Source organism: Bufo gargarizans, chromosome 10 (assembly GCF_014858855.1).
Source record: "Bufo gargarizans isolate SCDJY-AF-19 chromosome 10, ASM1485885v1, whole genome shotgun sequence".
Lineage (NCBI taxonomy): Eukaryota > Metazoa > Chordata > Amphibia > Anura > Bufonidae > Bufo > Bufo gargarizans.
Window position 1 is genome coordinate 26,525,095 of NC_058089.1, and position 18,547 is coordinate 26,543,641.

The following is an 18,547-nucleotide window of genomic DNA, read 5'->3' on the forward strand; positions in this document are numbered from 1 at the left end:
ATCACGACCATTTTGACTGAAGATACCGCGTAAAATCTCGCGCAGGGGGATGAATGATGTCACCACACCAGTGCACTGGCCAGGCAAGGAACATCACTAAATGAGAATTTGCGGTGTCTTCCATCAAGATGGCCGCAATTTTTACTGAATTAATCCTTGAAAGCCCACAACTGCAGCATCAGATGCTGTGATAAGCGATGAACGTGGCATCTGTGGGGTTCAATGATGGGGGGAGGGCGCGCGATCTCCGTTCCCCATCATTGTGCCTGCTACATACAAAGGAATACGATTCGTGATGAAGTAATTCATCACAAAACAAATTTCTTTGTGAAATTCGAAGAAGCAGCCGAATCAAATTTTTCAGAACTTCACTCATCACTAACTGTACGTATTCAGGGTTGGATAAAAGGCAGGGCACCCGGGTCTCATGTCCCGGGGCCTCTACCACTAAACAGGAAGTAGGGCCTCCACCACATCTGCAGGTTTGGACTGATGCACCTTTCAAACCTGCAGATGTCCTACAGGCTAAACTAGACCCTAAATAGGAGTTGAGTAAGTGGCTGCTGTACCTGCAGACTGTGCTGTACAGGGGTCCTATAAATGAGATCCACAGCAAAGAGAAGAGCTATTTTTTTCTGGCCAATAGGTGGCAGCGTTACAACGCTGTACTGAAATAGCATTGGCGATGATCCATACAATATGGCAGTACAGTATGGACTGACTGACTCACCATTTACACTAGACTGTGGACTGACCAGTGGCAGCATGTATGCCAGACCTTAGCGTGGCAGCAGCAGCAGACAGGCATGTAACTCAGGCACAGTAATCTTTTTATTCAAAATGTGATCAATAATCAGAACCTATGCCCATGGAGACGGAGTGTGAGCAGAGTGGCCACGTGGAGTCACCAGGGTTGCCCAGGGTTTTACTGACCTCGGCTCCTCTCCCTTCTCACTTTACACATACCTGATAATCCTCTTAATATCTCTAAGCGGATATCTCAGGACAAGGGGACCTGTCGCTTTGAATTAAGAAGAAGTTCTGTTAATACTGTCATAAACACGTGAGACTTTATCCTCTCCTACGGAAGAAAGGTATCAGTTGATTATGCTTTTTGTTATATCATAAGATAGATCTTAGGACCTGTTCACACAGGTTGACGAGATCAAAATCTTCCACTAATACCTTGGCGAAAACCACTGAAGTTTCTGCTGCTTTTGTCCAGTTTGGATGCTGCAGACCTGCTCACAGCTTAGCTCCATTAAATGGAGCTAAATCGTATCCAAGCGCTGGCTGTCCACACACATTGTCAAGATGGGACAGGACCCTCTTTGGCACGGTCACGGCTTTAGACCACCAGCCCACGAACTTCAGCGTTGCCTCTCATTGAAAACAATAGGAGGCAGACACCACGCTTCCGCTGGTGGAAGTTTGGCGAGGTCTCCGTTCCAAAGTTCCTCCTGCTGTTTCATACTTGTCCAGTGCCTCACCTGTATTCCTCTTCTTGTCTCTGCAGTTCTTCGCCTGCTTAGTAATCCTGTTTGCTTGTGAAGTAGCTGCTGGCATCTGGGGTTTTGTGAACAGAGAGCAGGTAAGCGAGAGATCTTATTCTTATCTTATCTTAGACTTAAAGGGGTTTTCTGACAAAGTAAAAAACTAGGCCATGGGGGGCATAAAATAATAAAAGATACAGTCCCCACCTGAATCCCCTGCCGTACAAGTGCTGCCGATCCAGTGCCCCCATGATGATGTCACCGGCTACCCATGAGATTGCTCAACCAGTCTCTATGGTGTACAATGGTTGGCTGCAGTGGTCACATGGGTATAGATGATATCACTGCAGCAGCACAGATGGTGGGAGCATCGGAGTGGTGAAGCTGGAATGGAGCAGGAATTATTCATGCAGTCTCTTTAAATATAGGTCTTAAAGGGATAATGACAGGGTCCAAAGGTGAGAAAGACATCAAAATATAAAATTTCTAATTTATAACCTGGTCTGATGAGAAATTATGTGCAAAATTGTATTACTGCAGGGATGCCCCCTACCGCTATAAATCACTAACGCCAAGTGCTGTATCTATTAATTAGTGGACAAGGAGGAGGAGGACCTGTAGCAACAGAGTATCCATTGTGGTGCAGAATTTTGTCACCCTGGACCAAAGAGCCTGGTATTTGTCCCCAAGGCGCCTCTTCATAACTTCGGCGGATACACCGCCAGCTTAGTCTAAAATGCCTGTCATAATAAATGTGCCCCGTAGTTCCTCTGCGGAGGAATATCCTGCACAATGTGTATACTTCTGGGCTGCTTATGAGCTGCACCAGACCCACAAGGCCTGGAACACAGTTCTGGCACTGACTGAACTACACATCTGATCTCTGCACACACGTGCACACACTGGAGCAGTATTCTCTGAACATTTCCTGTCCAGGCTGAGTGTCCTTTATTGGCCATCATGAGCAAGTCTATGCTGCCTTCTGCTAGAGTTAGAAGTTACAGAAACGTCTCAGGGTACATTTAAGGGTACTTTCACACTTGCGTTTTTCTTTTCCGGCATAGAGTTCTGTCCTAGGGGCTCTATACCGGAAAAGAACTGATCAGGCATATCCCCATGCATTCTGAATGGAGAGCAATCCGTTCAGGATGCATCAGGATGTCTTCAGTTCAGTCTTTTTGACTGATCAGGACAGAGATAAAACCGCAGCATGCTACGGTTTTATCTCCGGCTCAAAAAACGGAACACTTGCCTGAATGCCGGATCCAGAATCTTTTCTCCATTGGAATTTATTAGTGCCGGATCCAGCATTCAAAGTACCGGAATGCCGGATCTATCATGCGTAGACCGAAAAAAAGGTGAAAAAAAAAATGCCGGATCCGTTTTTCCTGGTTACACCGGAAAGACGGATACGGCATTTCAATGCATTTATAAGACGGATCAGGATCCTGATCAGTCTTACAAAAAAGTAGCCTAATTCTTCAACATAGCTACAGACGTATGTATGGTTTAGGAGAATAATAATGTGTGGATTTAAAATAAATCTGTTTGATTTCTCAGGTCTCAAAAGAGATAAAACAGTTTTATGATGAAGCTTATGAACAAGCAAGGAGCCCGAAGAAGGAGGAGTACGAGAAGGCAAGACCCGTCATCAAAGTTTTCCATGAGTCGGTAAGAAATTTCTCATTATTATTTCTAAATATATTTTCTTTTACAATAAAAGAAAAGGCAACTTGCCATCCACCTTTTCCGTCAATTATTTAAAGGGGTTTTCTGGAGAAATAACATTTTAGAAAAGGGGGGGTATAACGGGATAAGACTAATAAATGAAAAAGCATTATTCGCCTGCTGCTGCTGTCCAAGACGTTACTCTGGTCCAGCCGTTCTCCACTTTCTGGTCCCAGCTCGATACACAGGAAATGGCTTGAGATAGTGATGGACAAACATCGGCCGGGGCTGTTCCTCGCGATCAAATGTTCGCGAACTGCATGTTCGCGGCGGGTTCCATTGACTTTAATGGCAGGCGAACTTGAAAAACCCTCAGGTCATATTTGCAGCCACCAAATACTTACTAGAAGTGCACAAATAGTCCCACAACATGGACAGTGACATACCAGAGGGGGATCATTGGCAAAAATTCCCACAAAAATATGTATTTTAATCAGGGAAACTATCAAAAATGTGCCCTGCTGGAGCCTAGAAATTTTTTATTTTAGGCCATGGGAGTACAGGCCACAAAAATTAGGCATTCACCTGACAGAAAATAACTTGTGATGATGTGGCTGGAGGTACATTAGGCAGTCACTGGATAAAAAAAATTTCTGTAGGCCAGTACAGGCCCCAAAAATTAGGCATTATCCTGACAGAAAAGAACAAGTGATTATGTGGCTGGAGGTACATTAGGTGGTCACTGGATAAAAAATTTACTGTAGGCCACTGGAGTAGAGGCCCCAAAAATTAGGCATTCATCTGACAGAAAAGGCCTTTTATGCTGCTGTATATACATAAGACGAGGACCATTCTTTGTTCTGGGTGGTGGCTGATATGTGTGGGCTGGCATGAGGAAATTCAATTACACATGGTCCTCACAGGTGTTGAATTCCTCCGAGATCCATGCCTCATTCATTTTTAGAAATGTGAGGTAGTCCACACTGTCGTGAGCTAGGCGAGTGCGCTTATCGGTCACGATCCCCCCTGCAGCGCTGAACGTCCTTTCGGACAGGACATTCGACGAGGGGCAAGCAAAGAGTTCCATGGCAAATTGTGCCAGCTCTGGCCACAGGTCAAGCCTGCACATCCAGTAGTCCAGGGGGTTCCTTGCTTCTCAGAGCGTCCACACTAGCCGTTAACCCGATGTAGTCGGACACCTGTCGGTCTAGGCGTTCCCTAAGGCTGGATCCGGAGGGCGGCTGTCGATGGGTTGGCTGAAAGAATGATCTCTTTGATTGGTACCCGCACCTGTTTCGCTGTGGGTGGAAATTCCTCGGCCAGTACCCGTAACAGCAGAATGCAGCATCTCTCGCAGCAAGGCCCGGAAATGCTGCATTCTGACAGCCCTCTGTGATGCTTGTAACATGTGATGTGTAACTGATGTGTTTGTTTGGGGGTCTAAGTACGTTGCCACCCAGTACTGGTCCGTGCCCTTTATGCTTCTTATACGGGGTTCCCTCTTCAAACACTGGAGTGTGAAGGCCCCCATTTGCACTAAATTGGTAGCGGTGGAGCGCCCTGGCTCCTGCTCATCGCCCAGGAGAATGTCATCCTCGGTCTCCTCCCCCCAGCCACGGACAACACCAGGGATCCCCGAAAAGTTTAAAGTCCCCATGAAAGCCTGCTCTTCTTGCTCTTCCTCCTCCCCCCAGTCACCATCCTCCTGTGACTCCTCTTCAGACTCCTGCTGACTTGTCTCAGATGGAGTAGCCCCCCTGGGAATTCATTCAGCATTGTGGCTTCCTCATCTTCCAGCTCCTGCACCTCGATGGCTTGATCAATTACACAACCCAATGCGTACTCCAGAAAGAAGGCGTAAGGTACGATGTCACTGATGGTGCCCTGGCTGCGACTGACCAGTTTGGTGATCTCATCAAATGGCTGCAGAAGTCTGCAGCCACTGGCGCAGTGAAAAGAAACCAAGCTCCCCAGAACCTGTCCTGCTGCAGAGTTCGTACAGGTAGTCGCTAACGGCACGTTGCTGCTGGAGCAGCCTATCAAGCATTAGTGTTGGGCGCGAATATTCGAATAGCGAATATTAATCGCGAATATCGGCACTTCGAGAATTCGCGAATATTTAGAATATAGTGATATATATTCGTAATTTCGAATATTCTCGATTTTTTTTTCTCATCAGTAACCTCCCTTCTTGCTTGTGGGCCAATGAGAAGGCTGCAATGTCTTTGTCTGAGCTTAGCAACATCCCTAGCAACCAATAGGAAAGTTGCCTACCCCTTACTATATAAGAACCTCCCCAGCAGCCCTTGTATGCAGTACTTTGCAGATCTGAGAAAGAGAGCAGTGTCATTGCTGTGCTCTGTGCTTTCCTGTGTCATTACATTAGATAGTTAGTTAGTTAGTTAGTTAGTTAGCTTATATATATAAAATACAGATAGTTAGTGGGAGATAGTCAGTGTAGGTTAGATAGTGATATAGTGTAGCTCATAGGTTCTGCTGTCCATACATACATGCTACAGACATAGTGATGTGATGTCACAAGTTCACAACAATATATAGTGCACCAATCACTAATAAGTAGTCAGACCTGTTAAAATGTGAAGTTGCATGTATTGCACCAAAATATTCGCATCATTAGTACCAATTTCGCATTTGCGAATATATTGGAGCACTTTATCTTCTTATAAAGCTATTGTAATGTTCTGCCGTGCCAACCATTTTCTCCAGTCTTAGAAAACTTCTAGCAGCTTGAAAAATGTAGCTATAGTGAGCCACGCCTGTATTTTGCGCACATTACGAGAATATTACATTGCCAATTTTTCGCGATCAAGAAAATAATCTCGAATTCGGGAATATATGACAAATATTCTGACAAATATTTGCAAAATATTGCGAATTCAAATATTGCCCCTGCCGCTCATCACTATCAAGCATATAAAAAGGTGGAATTCCAGCGCGTCGGGCTGTCACAAATCAGATGTCTGACGGGCAAGTGGTGTCGTCGCTCAATGTCAGCAAGGCGAGCCATGGCCGTGTAAGATCTTCTAAAATGGGCAGAGATTTTCCTGGCCTACCGCAAGACGTCCTGGACCCCGGAGTATTTGGCAATGAATCACTGCACGACTAAGTTCAGGACATGTGTCATTTTGCCCTGTTTCAGTGCGCTCAGCAGATTGACACCGTTGTCACACACCACTTTACCAACTGTCGAATTGAGCGGGGTTAGCTTCCAGCACAGCATGGCACATCCGCAGCACAGCATGGCAACGTCTCACCTGGCACGCCGAATAGGTTCTGGGGAGCTTGGGGGGTGCAGCTGAAGAGGCAGTAGCAGTGGAAAAGGAGGAGTCAGCCAAGGAGGAGACGGACGATGGAGTAGGAGGAGGAGAAGAAGAGACAGGCCTGCATGCAATCAGTGGCGGTAACACCAAATCCACACGGGAGCCACAGGTTACATGCTTGACGGCCGTCAGAAGGTTCACCCAGTGGGCAGTAAAAGTTATGTACCTTCCCTGCCCGTGTTTGCTTGACCACGTGTCTGTGGTCAGATGTATCTTGGCATCGACACTGTGTGCCAGAGATATATTCACTTGCCGCTGAACGTGGCCACATAGCTCTGGGATGCCCTTCTGGGAGAAATATTTCCTTCCAGGGACCTTCCATTGCGGTGTGCCAATGGCCACAAATTTTCTAAAGGTACTGTCATCAGACCGCTGGGTGGCGGCCGTTGCTGCCACCTCTTCCTCATCCGATGCCAAGAATGGGAAAATAATTCCAATGGCTGTGGTGGTGGTGGTGGTGTATTATGGGGTGCACACAACAGAGAGTGAGGAGGGTGCAGATACAGAGGATGAGGAGGGTGCAGAAGCAGAAGGCTGAGTGAGCCACTCAACCAACTCTGGTGCGCCCTTCGAAGTAATCGCACGCGCCTGCTCCAACTTCCCACTTAGGCTCCGGTCTGCTGCACCTGCCCGACCCCTACCACCCCTGCGGAATGGCCTGCCTCTTCCTCTGCCTGTCATTTTAAAAATGACCCTGTGACAAAGTCCCTATAAAAGAGCAGATTGTGGAAGCAGGTATATCGCAGGCCTCAATCAATATTTGGTGGAAACAGGTATTTCAAACCCCTTAATCAGTATTTTGTGGAAGCAGGTGTATCGCAGGCCTCAATCAATATTTGGTGGAAATTGGTATATTAATCCCCTTAATCAGTATTTTGTGGAAGCAGGTATATCGCAGGCCTCAATCAATATTTGGTGGAAGCAGGTATATCAAACCCCTTATTCAGTATTTTGTGGAAGCAGGTATATCACTCCCTTCAATTATTTTTTTGGCCACAAGAGTTATATCACACCACCCTGTTTTGGGGCAACAGGTATATCGCAGCCCTCAATCAGTAATTTGTGGAAGGAATATTACACCCTCAATATTTTTTTGGGGGGGCAACAGGTATATCACACCCGTTGCAAATAGTTGTTCTAATAGCACTTGTCCCTCTATATAGCTGCAGTATCGCAGTAGAACCGCACACAACTGCTGCACAATACAAATGCACTATAATATACTTTCTATGTTAGAAAGTATATTATAAGTATATCACACCCCTCAGTATATCACACCTATCGATAGCACACCTATACTAGTCCTTAAAAGGACTTTTGTGGCCCTATTAGCTAGTGTTTGGTGTCCCTAACAGGCTGTCCCTGCTCCACAAAACAACCTCTCCCTACATTGGCAAAACACAGAATGTAAAATGGCTGCCAGATCGTGTACTTTTATAGGGTGGGGATGTGTCCATGTGCTGAAACGTCTCAATTGGCTGTCCTGTCCCACCTGATGGATGTGACATGGGTCACAGTTCGGTGCAATGCAAAAGAATATGGTGCCGGCGGACATTGCCATATGTTCGCATGTTTGGCGAACGTGCAAAGTTTGCCGTGAAACGACCACCGGGCAAACTGCAATGCCATCTCTACTTGGGATGTCCAACTCAGCCATTCCATTTCCTGTGTGTTGAGTCAGTACTGGGACCATTTTTTAAGGTGATGGCAGGAGATGTGGCAAGCAGAGCTGACAGTTTGACAACTTATTACTAGCCAATTGGGCTCAAAGGGATTGTGCAACTTTAAGGGGGTTTTGGAAAACCTCCCCTCTTGGGCAGGCCTGCAAAGAGAGGCATACTCACCTGCTTCCCTCTCCTTCTCTGTCAAGCCTCGGCTGCCAGGAAGTAAACCACCGTTTTGATGCTGTAGTAGCCAATCGCTGGCTGTAGCGATGATCAGCTGCTTTAGCGGCATGTCAGATGGTCACGTGATGTAAGGGGACAGATCACTGCTGCAGAGTGACATCAAAATGTACTTTTAAATCTTGGGAGGACAGCGAAGGAGCCGAGACCGGGGAGAGAAGGATAGGAGAGTCAGCGCTGGGAAGCAGGTGAGTAGGCTTCCTTTTGCAGGTCTGGCCAAAAGGGGGGGAAGGGGTTGCCACCCCCCACACTCCCTTAAAGTTGCACAACCCCTTTAATAAAAGCCACTCACCAATATTTATTATAGTACCTATAGATAGGCAGTTTTAAAAGAATCTATCCAGTAAAAAGCAAAAAAACATCCTGCCTTTGGTTTCCCAGCTTATGTCCACAATTCAGAAATGTGCACATGGTTCTCCTACGTGCTCGGACTTTGCATGGCCGGACACAGAGTCCCTCAGGATCCATAATATGGACTGTAATCTATCTGTGAGCTGCTGTATGTTGCTCTGTATGCTCATTTTACTGATATTTGACATACTGAATAATTTTACGTCCTGGTTTATTTTCTAGATTTGGGAGTTTTTATTCTTGTTTAGTAACTCTATGTTACGTTTCCTCTCTTTCAGCTTCAGTGCTGTAAACTCGACATAAGGAACTTGGGCGAAAACCTCTGTCCATCAGGAATAATGAATGTGGTCAGTAGACATTGTGATAAGATGATGACCGTGGTGGTGGTCAAAGTGAGGTATTTCATGTACCTAATATACAAATGACATTTTTTCTCTCCTGTAGGATTGCCATGAAAAAATTGATGCTCTGTTCCAGTCTAAACTACACTTGGTTGGTATCGCGGCTGCAGTGGTGGCTGTTATTATGGTGAGACCCTACATTTTTTTCTGAACTCTTGTCAAAACGATGAATTCTTCAAATAGTCTGCCATCCCGACAAAAAGCATGTCATTTTATGCTGCAGATTTCCCTGGCAGATTTCACTCATTGCAATTCAGAGGGTGAAATCCACAGCAAACTCCACAAAAGGACATTTTGCATAGTATTTTCCACTGCATTTTCTGGACCGTGTGGACATACCCTTACATTTGTTGCGGGATGCATTTTTTTTTTAGAAAAGGGGGCAGAATGGGATAAATTTTTTTTTAAAAGAAGCATTACTCACCTTACTGAGCCCTGCTTCCTTGGTCTCTGCCCCATGCTCGACACACAGGAATTGAGAGGATGTGCCCACCCTGCAATCACTAGCTACAGCGGTGACCTACCTTAGCCACTGATTACCAGAGTGGGAATTTCTTGCCATTTCTTGTGTGTCAAGACTGGACCAGGAAGGGAGATCAGTGAGACCCTGGTAAGCACCAGAACAGCAGTGGCAGAGGATATGTGAGGTGAGTAATGCCTCTTTTTTTTTTTATTTCAAACCATTTTACCCTTTTTCTACCCATCCACAGGATTAATGATAATTATCAGAGACTAAGACCCTAAGCAATCCTGATAAGGAGGGGTTTCCAAGTCCCCTGTTTGAATGAAGCAGAAGTGCGTGTCGGTTCCCCCACTCCATTCACTTTCATGGAACTGATGGAGCGCTTTTTACATTAGTCCCATATAAGTCAATAGAATTGTGGACTGACATGCACATCACTTTATTCAGAGGGGATATTCAGGGACCCCTTGTTTTCAGAATTACTGGGGTCCCAGTGGTAGGACCCTTCCATGATCAAGTAATTACAACCTATCCTATTACAGACTGAGATATGGAGAGATTTTGGCAGGATCTCCAATCTGGAGAGCCAGTGGTCACAAGTAATTTTCCTTTCCCTGACTGCAAACCGACAGGTTTCCTGTCCGGGGATCCTGCCAAACAATTCCTTATGTCAAACCTGAATCTTGTGAGTGATGTGAGGCTTTAAAGGTTACTGCATGCTTCCTTGCTGAAATAAATAATAAGTACTTGTACAACAATTTTTTACCATCTTTTCTTAGAACCCACCATTATTCCTCCTGGAAACGTGAAAAACAAATAGACTATTGGATCAGTATCTGCGTCAAAGAGTGTAGCAACTCGCCCAATTGACAGTGTGAATGCTGTTTGTTTAGTCCTATATTTCCAGGAGGTATAACAGAGTGTTCTATGAAAAGATGATGCAGCATTTTAATTTGATTGGGAATACATGTCAAGGGTGTTGACCGAAAATGATAAAAACTGTACATTTTTGTTCTACCAATTGCCTAATTTAGAAATCTTTGTCTTGTCTCTTAGATCATCGAGATGATATTCAGTATGGTTCTGTGCTGTGGCATCCGGATCTATTCTGTGTACTGAGGGCCGCGGTTCTTCCCTTGTGTAAATAACACCCACCCCGTCTATTCTCCTTCTTCCCTCCCCGAGTGTGTCTTTTATTAACACTTGTTCAGCGCTCTTGTGGAGCTTGTGCAGAAGTTTAACTCAGTGGAGAAGCAGATGTTGGCTTCTCGATTGGTTTTATGCCACCCTTCCCTGGAGGTTACAGCAACAAGGCACCCAGGATCTGGGGGTCCTGCAGAATGTACTACCTTTGCTTTTAGGGCCCCTAACTCCTAGCCTTAGTGTGAAACAATGTCACCCTCTCACTGCCACAAAATCAAAGCTTCTGGAGTTGACATTCCTACAGAATGAATGTTGATGAGAAGGCATCAGTCCAACTCTTGGAGGCACGCCAGTGCCTTATTGCATAATTTCTCTGCCCGCTCCTGTGTAAAATATATTGTGTTAGTACTGTCGGGGAAAAGGAGCAATCCTAACAATACCCGTTTCCTGCACGATCCCTCCACACAATCTGTCATCTGATGGAAAAGTGAATATATATAATTATATATAAACATGTATAAAGGTTCTCATTAAACATTTATTGGGGGCTTTTCCTCCCAATTCACACATAACATGTCGTCTTTTTTATGCAGTAGGTGTGCTGTCCCAGCTAATGGCTCTCATTTAGAATTCATTATATTCTGTGTTAAAGTTGTTATCCACTATACATAGTGTACTTTGCTGCCATCTAATGGTCATTGTTATATTTGGTTTTGTGAAGTTATCTATGGTTGTAATTCATTACGTTGTTAATCTTGCAACTCCTCATCTTCTGTGAGCTCATATCCCATGCCCTTCATTCTTTTCCTGTTTGTCAGACATGCATCACAGAGCTAGAGGGAAGATTTTCCTTTCCCCTCTATCATCATTTCTCAAGGTACCTTTAATAAATTACATAAAGGCATATCCATCTCCATCATTGGAATTATATGTGCAACTAGTGTTGCTAGGGGAATAATTATAGTGAGTTCACTATCTTCCAATGCTTATGTACAAGAGACTGCCACTCACACTCATCAGAGACTTCTTTCATGCACATCGGTGGCAGAATAATAGGAATGATCGAGTATAAAATGTGTGAGTGTTCGTACATCACAGTGGTTATGATTGGGATGCATAGATATCAGTGTAGTATTTTCTATTATGTAATCATTCAATGTGTACGCTAGGGGTTTACCTGGTCTTTGATACTTAAAGGGGTTATCCATCCTCTATAATGCGCCCCCCCCAATGCCTGGGCCCCTCATATACATTATACTTACTTGCTCTCTGGCACCCGCGTCGGGACCCAGGCATTGGGGGGGGGGGTGGCATTATAGGGGTTGGATGTACAGGTATATAGTAAATACAGTAGTGTAACATGTGAGGTACGAGATATAATGGATGCAGTGTGTACAGATATATTGTATATACAGCCTGTACTGACATGAGGTACGAGGTACTGTATAATAGATGCAGTGTGTACAGGTATATTGTAAATAAAGCAGTGTATTGACAGCTCGTACCTCACATATCAGTACACTGTTGTATATACTATATATCTGCACACACTTCATCTATTATACCTCATACGTAACATATCAGTAGACTGCTGTACAGTATATACTATATATCTGTACACACTGCATCTATTATACCTCATACCTCACATATCAGTACACTGCTGTATATACTATATATCTGTACATATTGCATCTATAATACTGTGTAATATATGCAGTATATATATATATATATATTATTTTTTATACAGAGCAGTGTATTGATGTGAGACATACAAGGTATAATACTGTAGATGCAGTGTTTACAGAAATATGTGGTCAGTTATAATATGGTCACTGTGTGTGTGAGATACATTAGTTAGTTGTGACTGTAACTGTCTGAAGTATTATACATGATGAGCAATAAATAAATGACAAGAAGTGGAGGACCTCCTTTTACCACCCATTCCAGTCCAGTCTGTATGGATCAATGCAGAGCTGCTTGTGAACTTCTAATACTTGCTGTTAGGGGTTGAAGGACCTGTGATGATGTCATCACAGGTCCTGGCAGATGTACCTTTCAAACCTAGGAACTACACCATTTTTGGTGCAGTTCCTTTTCTAGATTCTGCAGGACCTGTGATGTTGAAGATGATGTCATCACAGGTCCTGGCAGATGCACTGTTCTAACCTGGGAACTACACTTTACACTGTGCAGTTCCCTTACAGGACCTGTGATGACATCATCAAAGGTCCTTTAGCTTTAGAAAGATAGACAGGAGCAATTAGGGGGCCCCTCTTTCTCACGGGCAGCATAGCAGCTGCGTGGTCTGCCTATATGGTAGGTACTCCACTGGACCTCACTGAGGGCAGCATACAGTTGATGACAGGTTCCCTTTAAGCTAACTTTCATTCTTTACCCAGTAGAGCTCCATAGCATTTGGTAGGGCCTGAACCTGGTGTAGCAGCCCTCTCTCATTCACTTAAAGGGACTGAATTGCAAAAAGCTGATATACCAGTCACAGTCACGACCAAATATGTGGCGGTGTGACTGGTCAACAATTAAGGGCCCCTTACATCAGCTAGTAGCGCAGGTGGTGGGAGTCAGACCCCTACTGAACTGATATTGATGGCCTTTCCTAAGGATAGTCCCAGAAAACCCCTTTAATGATATGACTGCCTCCTGTGTAGGCTTTGCTCAACCTCAAAAGTTTGTGTCTGGTGCCTACTTACTGTTATCTGCATACCATCCATATGAACCTGGCCATGTCATGTCCAGGAATGTCACCCCATAGTGTTCCCTGTTATACTATTGCTGTACATACACTCTCCTCTGGAGATGTGTATGAATCTGGGCTGAAATTTCATCCTGAATTATGATGTACTCAAGAACAAAACTTCAAATCATCTACATAGGCCTAGAATTAAAAAGATAAGATGCAGGCCGCCACAAGATGGAGATTTGGACCATGCTGTATACTGTCTTATTATTGCAGTGAGTTCCCGAGCTCCCTCTAGTGGTGGCTGCAGGCATTTAAACTTGGTTCTTTTAAATCGGCGTGTATGAAGTGGATTTATATCACCAAAAAAAAATATATATATTAAATCAGTTCTATAGAGCTTTAGTAAGAAATGAAACGGTACAAAAGGCACATTTGTGGTGGTAATTTGCTGGAAAGTACTGTTATAGGATGGGGATAAGTGTCTTCTCAGTGGAGGTTTGACCGAAAGGGGACCACGTTGATTAGTACAAGCCCTTGGCTGTCTCCAGCAGTCCCATAGAATTAAATGGAGCAGCAGACAAACATGCATGTCTGTGTCTTCATTCAAAAGGAGAACATGCGCCCCCATTTTAGTGATTGGCTGGGGCCCAATCAGTCAGATTTCTGCAGACAAGAAACGTATCCCCTATCCTTTGTATAGGGAGTACATTGTTGTCATGGGACAACCCCTTTAAATGAATAGGCCGCCTCCAGCTCCAGGAACGATATAAAAAACATTTGTCATTTTCCAGTGAAATACTGTTCTAAGCTAAAGGGTCTATTGTCTAATTCAGTATCCCTTTTAATGTTAAAATGATGTATAAAATATAATATAAATAATAAAAAATAAAAATCCATGAAATAAAGCTATGGAACATGATAACTTAAGTTACAGCCCATCCATGGGCTTCAAAATACACTCACCTAAAGAATTATTAGGAACACCTGTTCTATTTCTCATTAATGCGATTATCTAGTCAACCAATCACATGGCAGTTGCTTCAATGCATGTAGGGTTGTGGTCTTGGTCAAGACAATCTCCTGAACTCCAAACTGAATGTCAGAATGGGAAAGAAAGGTGATTTAAGCAATTTTGAGCGTGGCATGGTTGTTGGTGCCAGACGGGCCGGTCTGAGTATTTCACGCACAACCATTTCTAGGGTTTACAAAGAATGGTGTGAAAAGGGAAAAACATCCAGTATGCGGCAGTCCTGTGGGCGAAAATGCCTTGTTGATGCTTGAGGTCAGAGGAGAATGGGCCGACTGATTCAAGCTGATAGAAGAGCAACGTTTACTGAAATAACCACTCGTTACAACCGAGGTATGCAGAAAAGCATTTGTGAAGCCACAACACGCACAACCTTGAGGCGGATGGGCTACAACAGCAGAAGACCCCACCGGGTACCACTCATCTCCACTACAAATAGGAAAAAGAGGCTACAATTTGCACGAGCTCACCAAATATGGACTGTTGAAGACTGGAAAAATGTTGCCTGGTCTGATGAGTCTCGATTTCTGTTAAGACATTCAAATGGTAGAGTCTGAATTTGGCGTAAACAGAATGAGAACATGTATCCATCATGCCTTGTTACCACTGTGCAGGCTGGTGGTGGTGGTGTAGTGGTGTGGGGGATGTTTTCTGGGCACACTTTAGGCCCCTTAGTGCCAATTGGCCATCGTTTAAATGCCACGGGCTACGTGAGCAGTTCAGAAGGCAAAAGGGGGTCCAACACCGTATTAGTATGGTGTTCCTAATAATTCTTTAGGCGAGTGTATAATCTATTGAGTACACAATTCTATCCAGAGGTATGTTGCAAAAATAAATGTATACCATGCAGGATACTTTTTTTTAAATGAGAGCCTAAGGGTCAACAGATGCCAATGTAGCCCTCATGAAATCCTCCCAACATATACAGTACCTCTGACTACAGTGTGAAAGTGTGAACACGTCCTAATGTAGGTGGCCCATTATTATATAAACCTGATGTACCTCTTTTTACCACCAGGTGGCACTGCAGAAGCACTGACAAGTACACTAAAACAGAACATCCTTTTCTCTTATCTCCAGTATAGAATATTTTTTGCACTAAATTGCATAAGGTGAATCAATGAAAAGCTGAATTAAACACTACCCGCAAGTTGCTAGTTGTAGGAACGGAATTGCGGACCCATACATTTCTATGGGGCCGCACGACGTTCGTCCCCGATCCGGAATTGCGGACCCGCACTTCCGGGTCCGCAATTCCGATCCTGAAAAAAATAGAACATGTCCTATTCTTGTCCGCAATAGAGGACAAGAATAGGCATATTCTCTTAGTGCCGGCAATGTGCGGTCCGCAAAATGCGGAACGCACATTGCCGCTGTCCGTGTTTTGTGGATCCGCAAAACACACACAGATGTGTGAATGGACCCTTACGGATGCATTTCCGTATGCATTCAGGTTTTTTTGTGGACCCATTGACTTTAATGGAGCCACAGAACGTGATTTGCGGCCAAATATAGGACATGTTCTATCTTTGCACGGAACGGAGATACAGAAACACGGAAACAGAATGCATACGGAGTACATTCCATTTTTTTTGCGGACCCATTGAAATGAATGGTTCTGTATACGGAAAGCAAAAAACGGTAGTGTGAAAGAGGCCTGACCCTGTCACCGGTATTTGATGTATACAGCTGAGGACATGGGTTGCTAGATGGCCGCTAGCACATCCGCAATACCCAGTTCCCATAGCTCTATGTGCTTTTATTGTGTAAAAAAATCGATTTGATCCATATGCAAATTAACCTGAGATGTGTCCTGTACGTGAGATGAGCCCAGCACCGCCCCGCATCCTACGAATCTCCTCCTTGCTCCCCAACGTCAGAAAGCCAGAGCGCCGTAATCTCACCTGGCGCGAGCTAGCGCATGCGCAGTTCCTTCCCTGAGGCTGATGCCAGCACAGGGAAGGAACACTATGAGGGTCACTGCCCATGCGCTAGCTCGCGCATCGCTAGATTACGGCGCTCTGGCTGTCTGATGTCGGGAAGCAAGGAGGAGATTCTGAGGATGCGGGGCGGTGCTGGGCTCCTTCATGCTGGACTCCTCTCACGTAAAGGACACATCTCAGGGTAATTTGCATATGGATCAAATCGGGTTCTTTTACACAATAAAAGCACACAGAGCTATGGGGACTGGGTATTGCGGATGTGCTAGCGGCCATCTAGCAACTCATGTCATCTGCTCTATAAATCAAAATACTGGTGACATGTTCCCTTTAAGAACTGCGACTTTTAAAAAATCCCCTAATCATACTTTTACAGAAATATTGTGCACCATTTTCATAAATTTGGTGCCAATGCATATAGCAACTTCAGTGTAAAAACTAACCCTTAGATACACCTACAATGATAAATCCCCCCTCCCCTTACTGTGTCAATTCTACCCACCTACCTCCACAGTCTGGCAGAGAATCCTATTGGTAATACACACACTACAGATGAAAGCTTTGTGGTTTAACGTCAATGACTGGATTCGCCATCTTGTGCATTGTATCCAAAACCTGTTGAGCATTTGTTATGTCAGCACTTCTTCCTGTTGCACCATTACTTCTGGTTTTTCAAGGTGCAACAATATGTAATGGATGACTACAAACCTATTGTATGGGCGAATACGTCCACTGTTTGTATATGTAATGTGTCACATTCCTAGTAAACACGGCAAGGCTATGGAAACGTCCAAAAATAGCAAGGCTACACGCAAGAGCTAGCCCTACAGGTATTAATCGAAGAAGAGGCATAGGAAAACTATAGGGTTCTTTTGAAACATAGACACTAAACACATGCAAGGAATGTACAAGCCCAAGATGTTAGTGTCTGACTCCTTAAAGGTGTTGTCTCACTTCAGCAAAATGTATAAAAAAATGAATACAAGGCACTATGCTAATTTGCATATATTTCTCCCAGAAACCGAGAGCAATGTTGCCTGGCCTACAATATTCCTCATGCATATTAGGCGCTCTCTTTAATAAGTGCCCACTGGACAACACATATATTTTTCCCAGAAACCCAGAGCAGTGTTGCCTGGCCTACAATATTTCTCATGCATATTAGGCGCTCTCCATAATGAGTACCCACTGGACAACACATATATTTCTCCCAGAAACCCAGAGCAACGTTGCCTGGCCTACAATATTCCTCATGCATATTAGGCGCTCTGCATAATAAGTACCCACCAGACAACACATATATTTCTCCCAGAAACCCAGAGCAACGTTGCCTGGCCTACAATATTCCTCATGCATATTAGGCGCTCTCTTTAATAAGTGCCCACTGGACAACACATATATTTTTCCCAGAAACCCAGAGCAGTGTTGCCTGGCCTACAATATTTCTCATGCATATTAGGTGCTCTGCATAATAAGTACCCACCAGACAAGACTTATTTTTCCCAGGAATCCAGAGTAGCATTCTACATTCTCTCTCTCACTCTCTGTTTCTTATTTATTATTTGTATCTTTTCATAAAAATATGAGTCCTAGGGCACCGGAGACTGTCATATACCAGTTTTCAGATCAATTGTAGCATATTTGGTAGAATCAATTCAGACCAGAATCGAATTCATAGAATCGGACACAATTCAGACCTTCAGTTTAATATTATAATTTTGTTTCATAGTAGATAATGTAGAAGGAAGACTTTCACTTTCATATGGAGTAGTGTTAGTCTTCTTTTTCTATCTTCCAGCTTCCATTAATCCTGTACAGTAACCTGAACTCATCCATAAACCCGTCTGTCTAGTTAAGTGAATTCTGAAACACAATACAACTTAATCTGGTAAAACCAGCACTTTAAAACTTGTAAATTAAATTCGGCTAGCTTTTTTTTTTGGGTCTTCTAGAGACAAAAATATCTACCAAGTTTGTCAATTACATGTTGGTCCTGAAACTCTCTCTCCCTCTGACCCATTTAATATGAGCTTAAAAATCAGGGAAGACACCAATTAAAAATCAGCGAAGACACCAATCCAGAGACAAAATGAGGGTTGAGCACATTTTTGT

At 44.1% G+C, this 18,547-nt stretch overlaps 1 protein-coding gene across 1 annotated transcript in view; it reads left to right on the plus strand.

The window, feature by feature from the left end:
• The window catches only part of CD81 (CD81 molecule), a 47,013-nt gene extending 35,677 nt beyond the window's left edge, over positions 1 to 11,336 (plus strand). The window contains exons 4-8 of the mRNA XM_044270725.1: positions 1,517 to 1,591; positions 3,054 to 3,164; positions 9,036 to 9,104; positions 9,202 to 9,285; positions 10,678 to 11,336. Coding sequence (XP_044126660.1) covers positions 1,517 to 1,591; positions 3,054 to 3,164; positions 9,036 to 9,104; positions 9,202 to 9,285; positions 10,678 to 10,740 — 402 coding nt within the window. The 3' untranslated portion in view covers positions 10,741 to 11,336. The remainder of the gene's footprint in view (positions 1 to 1,516; positions 1,592 to 3,053; positions 3,165 to 9,035; positions 9,105 to 9,201; positions 9,286 to 10,677) is intronic.
• The last annotated feature ends 7,211 nt before the right edge of the window (positions 11,337 to 18,547 follow it).